Source organism: Aythya ferina (genome assembly GCF_964211825.1).
Source record: "Aythya ferina genome assembly, chromosome: 7".
NCBI lineage: Eukaryota > Metazoa > Chordata > Aves > Anseriformes > Anatidae > Aythya > Aythya ferina.
In genome coordinates, this window is record NC_140302.1 from 30,645,864 (window position 1) to 30,653,596 (window position 7,733).

Here is a 7,733-nt window from a genome sequence, read left to right on the forward strand (position 1 = left end):
TATATCAACTTCTCCACAAAGGCAGAAGAGAACTTCAAAATTAATGAAGAGTGAATGGGAAAGCTGGTGGATTTGTTGTGTTTATTTTTGCATTAAGGTTTGTTTTGTTTTGTTTTTGTTATTTGTTTTTTGTTTTTTAAATAGTGATTTTATACAAAGCTTTTCCAGTGTTTTATGTACAATGAAGTTTTGAGGCCACCTCAAAAAAAGTCAAGAGCCTGGGTAAGGTTCACTGAAGCACTAACCTGCATAAAGGTGGTAATGATCTCCTCACTCTAAAGCTGTCCTAGGACAGCCGATACCAGCAGCAACCAGGCATCACTTCATACGCTGCAAATCTCAAATAGATCATTTAGCCTTGGAAACCTCTTTGGCAGATTAGAGGTGGTATCCTCATCTTGACAGACTGACAAACCACATACGCTGTTTTACAAGGACTTGCCTAACCCTCCTCTGAGAGCCAGGAACTTCTCCTTAATCTGCGAAGGCTCTCACACAATGCACACCTGAAAACTTGGTACATCTCATCTTGACTCATTCAGATCACACTATACTTAAATTACCCTAGAATAAAGATTAGTGGTGAGTGAAACAAACAAGTGAAGATGCTTTACCAAAGGTGCTACTAAAATTCCAGAACTATACATCATTTTCTTGAAATACCTTCACTGTAACACATACTGACAGTAAAATTCCTATTTTGCAGCCACTGGTCTCCAGTGAACCCTGAAGAACATTACTAAATCTGCATCAGATGCCTTGAGATACTGCCGTTTACTAACAGTGACTTCAGTTTAACAGAATTATTCCTGATACACAGCAGTCTTATGGAAATAATTTAGCAGGGTCCCAGTGGCACTTCTTTGCTTCAGACAACCTTCATGCAGACTGAAGGCAACACGACGAGTTGATTTCAAGACTAAGGAAACAAAATATTTGGGAAGAAAATAACAGAATATTTTGGGCTACAGCTCTTAACCCACCCAAAACACACTCGTAGCCAGCCTTGTTCTTATTTTAAGCTAGCCAAAGCACAGAACAGACAGCACGGGCAAGCACAGCCTGCTCCTCCATAACACAGCCTTGCTTGCTCACCAGCTGCTCCCTGGCCAGGACGGGCTGTCCTGGAAGCACCCATCAGCAGACTTCGTCGGTACCCAATTAAGCAGGTAGCTCTGTGTACCACGGCTCCCTTAATTATATCTCAGTCTTCCGATTTTTAGTTGTCAGCCTGTCTCCCGAACCTGGACTTGCACTTATTACTAAAACAAGGTCATGAGGGGAGAAGTGTATAATGACTATAATTGGGAATGAACCACCAGAAAAGACACCTTCAGGTAGAGAGCGAGATGGTGAGACTTCCCACTCTTTTTATAATAAAAAAGTTAATCAGCCTCCCTTCTAAACCTGCATATTAAAAAATAGGAAGAAGAAAAACCTTAGAAATGCTGCACTCCTATATTTTAGCTTTTATATTGTAAACCAGGGCAGCCTTCAAGTAGCTTGAGATCCCTCCCACATCAGATCAGCCCGTAATGCTGCTTCAGCATTTCACCCTTACTTTATCAACAAGCTAGCACAGCTGTCCAAAAAAGCAGAGCATTCTCCTTGCTGCTCCCTGGACCGCATGCAGGCATGTCTGTGCGGGCACAGGCAGGAGCCAAAGCCTGCAGTGCCCTGGGTGAGATGAGCTATCCTAACGGAGTCACTTTGCTGGGAGAAGGGAATTCACACCTGGCCTTTGGCAGCTTCAGACAGATCCTTAAAGGGAGGAGAGACCCTGCTGCAGGATGACACCAGAAGCTTCATTGGGGTGGCTCCTGCCACGCTCCTCATCCCAGAGTGCTTGGAAAACAGAGAGTGGGGCCAACCCTGTTGCACAAACCCTCTCTCAAAAAGCAGCGATCTGCTGACGAGCAAAGCATGCACAAGACCTGGGAACTGCTGCCAGGAGTGAAAATAAAGGTCAAAGGACTGGATTTTTCCATTGTTCCCCATTTCATGCACAAAGATCTTCTGCAAAGATTCTTTCTGCTAAACCCAGGCAAACCCAGCAGGATGCAGCGTGGCATTGGTGGCACTTGCCACAGACAAGCTGTAAGGTTCAGATACCAAGCAGTTCCTTAAAAGAAAGAAAAATCACACGTAAGAATATGAAGACAAGCATTAAGAACAAAGAATAAGTCAGATACCGCATCCGTGTTCCCACATGCCTTAATTTTACTCAAATCTGTAGAAGTATGTACTAAGATTTTTTTTAACGAGACTCCAAATATATATCCTGCAGTCCTACGGCTCCCTGTATGCCAGAAATGGAACATAAACACACTACAGGCTGATAAAGCCTACTCAGCTCATACGGAAAGATTTGCTTTCACAAGTTTCTGAAAATCAGGCGTGGTTACACACAAGCAACTGAAGTGGGAAATGCTTGTAGACGCTAACAGATGAAGAAAGCGTTCAAGCAGGAAGGGTTTTGCTGGGAAACGATGGCTACTGTGTACACAGGCACACACACAGGTATGTGGGAAAAATCTGCAGAGCAGGTGACTACAGAAGAGAACAGAGCAGCCAACCAGATATCCTACCCTGAGTAAAGAAATTCCCCTGGCCACAAAAGTTACTGCTCTGCCACAAAGACCAAGTTGGTCAAACTGCATTACGTGATATTGACGAGCTCTTACTGTGAAAGTGATATCCTGAGATATTTGTGCTACACTGGTAGTCTGTCCTTTAGAAGACATATTCAAAGTTTCTGGCACTTATTTATTTATTTATTTATTTATTTATTTATTTTTAAAGAGAATGAGCAGATCTAAAAGCCAAAAAACCATAGGTTCAATGTCTGGGGTTAGAGATTGGAAATCATCACACTTCACCAAAATAAGCCAACAAACACAAAGTAAGACCTTTAAAATAGGTGAAGAAAATCGTATTTAGTATCTCTGTAGTTAACAGTAGCAAAAAGTTGACACTAGTTAACTACAGTAATTTAGCAAAGTCACCAGAAATTTAACTGTGATAGTGGCAGGTGTAGTTTTAGGCAGGATGTAACTCCAGATGTTCTGGTTGCTGGCTACTGTTTTCAATTGAATGAAGATGTGATCGCAGCTGAATGCGTTTCTTTAAGGGCAAAGTTCTGGCAGTGCCAATCAAACCAAGGACAAACGGGGCAATCTTCCATGCTGGAAATCGATCATGGCTAGGGCAGCTGCTGGGCTGGTTTGCTGGGTCCTACACCGACCGTGGGTTAAGGCAAGGTTTTGCCCACCTCATTTTGTTTCCAGAAGCATTTGGTTTTAAATTAGAGTCTCACCCATAGGGATTATATGGGCAAGTTACATGGAAAGGTGTCCTGCTGGAGATATCACTGAGAGTACCTTTAGGTAACACTAATGTTTACAGCAGATCTGCTTTATCTGATTAAGCCATCTCAGAGCTATTTAAAGTATTGTTTGAGTTTTAGTTCTGTAAGTCCTAACTATCAATGCAGAGATCGTGTTTCTCCACGATGCTCACCTCAGACCCGGTAACAGAGCAAGCTGATGAAGGAGCAGTGTCAGGTGTCCAACTCTGCTATGCAGGACTTGGAAAATTCGGCACGGGTGAAAGACAAGCACATCACGCTCACAGACAGCCTCGGCGTCCTTGCTGCTGCTCAGAGCCCTGCCCAGCAGCCCAGACACCAGTCAGTGTCACAGCTGCCACTGAGAATTGTGTGGCTGCCGTGAAACACCTGCCTCAGGTGCGATCTGCCGACCTTGCTTGGGAAAGGATAAGCAGCAGTAGAAACGTTAAAGCCATCAGCCACGTATGGGCTGCTGCCTTCTCCTCTGCAGCTACCCGGCGTTATGTGCCAGGTTGTTTCTCAAGAGTAGGAAAACACCTCCTGAAAGAGAGCCTGAACCAGGGCAAGGGAATGAATGTCTTCAAACTGCTTCAAATCAACAGGTGTTATCCAGAAACCTGACAACAGGCCGGAATGTTACAGTAACCTGAAGCCACGTTCCACTTTAAATGCTGTAACTACAGGGCTCCTGAACAGAAGGTACACCCAGCACCCCAGGTGTTCAGGGACTGCAGATCCTTCTATCATCTGCACTTGCTTTCAGAGTAATATTATCTATACCTGAAAGTGGAACAGAGAAAAAAATTATAGCCAGCCATACCACTACAAAAAACACTCGCTAGTCTCACAGCAAATTACTAACAATCCTACTTTTTGGGAACGTCCATCAAGAACAGAGCCTTACAGGTCAAGATCTGCCTGTTAGTTTCTGTTTCAATAGATTAAGGGGATCTAGGACAGCCAGTGCTCGAGTTACAGCATCTTTCCTTTGAACTTACTCTTGGAGTCCCATAAACTTTCTTTACACACCAGTGGTGACTCAGCCTACCAAAGCAGAAGACTTTCAGATTTCATAACTGAAACCCCGGTCCCACTAAGTCAACAAGAAAATTCCAACCAATTTCAAGAAGCTAGGATTTCTCTGAAGAGTAACCCAAACCTGCCTTGTTAGCGACTGATTATTGTCTCTTTAGCAACTGTTGTTTTGGCACAGAGAGCTCTTCTAGAGCCAACAGTACTGGAAGGAAGCAGTCACTCAGGAAAAAAGCAGATTTTTAGTCTTATTTTTGTCTCATGGTATAAATATGACCATGAGTTTTAAACCACCTGTAATCCTCGAAAGGCAGAACGTATCTGGGGGCAGCCAACAATTGTGAGCTTCCAGTGCTGAGTGGATGGGAACAACCAAAAAAGAAATACCAAGGTCAGCGATCACAGATACCCACCTGAAGCTTGGTTAAGGGAAGCTCCTGTTTAACCAGACAAGGTAGAAGCTGTTTTAGACCAGCTTGGTTTGGCTGACCAGGGGAGGTAGAAAAATGGGCTACCTTCTGAACATCCAAGCTCTTTTCCATGTTTTCTTACAGAATAAGGAATGTTACAATGTTTTAGTTTTCCAGCCAAGCACTGCACTGGTGGAGCTGACCATCCATAAGGCTGTAGCACTGGACTTCACTGCCGGATAGTGACTCACACAGGGAACCTGACCAGCCCGAGACAAACACATTTGGTTCATTTACAGCAGAGCTACAAAGGCTCTGCAGAACCTCACGGCATATCAGGGCTGGCCCTGAGCTACTAAAAGGAAGTTTGCACATGGATTAGCCCTGGACCGGGAGGTGTGGGACAGGTTGGCGTGACAACCCCTGACACACACCAGGCGCAGACAGACGCAAAGTTCAGACACAGCAAGGAGCTGCCCGTGCAGGTAACCCTCCTGAGGAAGCTCTGCGGACAGCTGGACTCTCACCTCTTGGAGCTGCCCAGCCCTGCTGCTGAGGTGGCGTCCCAGGGCGCTGTCACCTGCTGTCACCCTGGGGTGTCACCCATCGCAGATGATGGCGTGTCACCAGCCTGACAGCCAGGCTGCCCACGAGGTGTTAAAACCCAGGTTATCAGCACCTCAGCCCACGCAAGGAGCCCCTCACCCTCCGTCCCCATCACTTCGGTGCCCACCCTGAGCAGGTGGGTGCAGGCAGAGCACCCCGGGGGGGAACACCCACAGCGTGTCAGCTCCCCCCTTCAACCCCCATCTCCCTCGCTCCGTGCCCAGCTCTTTCATTTCGCTCAGGCTTTTTGTTTCTTCCCCTGCAGGGGCCTAGAAACGAGCGGAGCCCGGAGCGGAGCCGCCCCCAAGCCGCGCCCCGTCCCCCGCCGGCCGCTCCGAGCCCAGCCCGGGGCGGTACCGGGGGGGGGGGGGGGAGCGGAGCGGAGCCACTGCCCCAGGGCGAGCCCCCCTCCCTCCCGGCTCGGAGCCCATCCCAGAGCCCGGCCCTCACCTCGCTCCTTGAGGCTGGCCAGCAGCTCCAGCTGCTTCTCCTCGTCCGAGCTGTTCATCGCGCTCCGCTCCGCAGCGCCCACACCTAGCGCCGCTCACACCTGGCACCCTCCCCTCCCCTCCCTTCCCCTCCCCTTCCCCCGGGCGGCGGCCGCAGCCCCGGGGCGGGCTCGGCGAGCGGCCCGGCCCGTGCCGGCTCTGCACATGCCCAGACTCCCGCGGAGCCCCAGTGAGCATGTGCGGGGGGCGGCGGCGGCACCGAGCTGCACCGAGCCCCGACACCGCCCGGCAGCGGCCCCGCCGCCGCACGGCTCCCCCCGAACCGGCCAGGCGGGAGCAGGGCTCACAGGGACTCCCCGAGGGGTCGGGGGGTAAAAGGGAACACCCCACACGCGGCAGCGGTTAACGAGGGTTTTCGCACGCCTTCACAGAATGACCTCGGTTGGAAGAGACCGCCAAGATCGCCTCGTCCAACCTCTGACCTAACACTAACCCATCCTCCACTAAACCATATCGCTGAGCTCTACGTCTACACGTCTTTTAAAGACCTCCAGGGGTGGTGACTGAACCATCCTGGGCAGACCATTCCAATGCTTCACCACCCTCTCAGTAAAGTTTGTGTAGATCAGCCTTCCACTTGGACTGACATGCTGCCCAAAGGAGCAGTGGGGGTTTAAAACTACTCATTGAGCTTAGCATTGGTACCCAGAAAACCAACGAGATAAAGAAAACAACCAAACAAAACAGTTACATTGCTGTTTCCAAGGTTCTTAGAGAAGCAACCGCAGGCCAACATGACCAAAACTTTTGGCCAACATCAAGGTAGAGGGCTTTGAGAGAGACCCTGCCTCGTTCATCTGAAGATCACAGTTCTGCCTGCTGTTCTCCAGTGTCAAAAAGGAGAGGAGCCAGCAACAAGCTCTGCATTGAAACAGTGACCCTACCCAGCTCAGCTGAAGGCTGATATCAAATACACACCGTAGCTACACTGCAGCATTTGGTTCTGCCCATTTTTTGTTGAACTTCAGAAAATCAAGAGCCAGAAGTTTGAAATAAAATTACTGCCTTTGATGTTAACTAGCCCAATGCTGTGCTACACCCCATTCACAGTGGACAGCACTAGAGTGAATTTGAGTGAATAGAGTGAATTTCTCAGTCTCAAAAACTCTTTGTCAGTCACACTGAAGTTGTGGCCCACAGTAGTGGTCACCTGAACAGTCTTCATATTTACTCTTTAAGCATGGGAAAGGCACTGCTCGTCTATCTCCTTCCTTGGTAAAGCCCATAGATCACCATGGCAGTCAGAAAACCTCACATAGCCACAGACATGGCAGCATTAGAAATATCTGTGAAGAAAATGAAAAAGACCTCACTACAAATTTTCGTTCAGTCCACCTGCCTCCTCCCCCTGACTGCATGCTCTACCCTTCCTGACCTAATAAACCTTTAAAACACGAAGAGACTCTGTATTGACATTTTACAATGTTATCTGTCCCAGGATGGTTAATAGCATGTATAATGTCCTGGAAAGGAGCACAGAGAGCCACGTGAGCTGTACCAGTGCTTCAAAGTGTGATATGTTCAGGTAAGGCATGTGGAAAGTTCAGAAGCTAGTCAGCTTGTTTTGAACTAGTCAGCACAAAACACATTTAACTGCACAAAAGTGAAATTATAAATCCATGCTCCTAGAGAGAGAGTCATACACAAAGAATGGGAAATTACCTTGGAAAACAAAGGCTCTGCAGAGGTCGTGGGAGGCAAAGCGTTCAAGTAATTACATACATGCCATCGGTGAGGTGCTGCAGCAGAAGAACTGGATGTTCGCTTTCAACCGGAAAAAAAAAAATTGTTCTGTGACATTGACGAGACCAAAATAATGATACTGTA

General features: G+C 47.8%; 1 protein-coding gene across 1 annotated transcript in view; it reads right to left on the bottom strand.

The window, feature by feature from the left end:
* The window catches only part of SHTN1 (shootin 1), a 59,370-nt gene extending 53,395 nt beyond the window's left edge, over positions 1 to 5,975 (bottom strand). The window contains exon 1 of the mRNA XM_084525615.1: positions 5,848 to 5,975. Within this exon, the coding sequence (XP_084381741.1) occupies positions 5,848 to 5,905 (58 nt within the window). The 5' untranslated portion in view covers positions 5,906 to 5,975. The remainder of the gene's footprint in view (positions 1 to 5,847) is intronic.
* Positions 5,976 to 7,733: the final 1,758 nt, after the last annotated feature.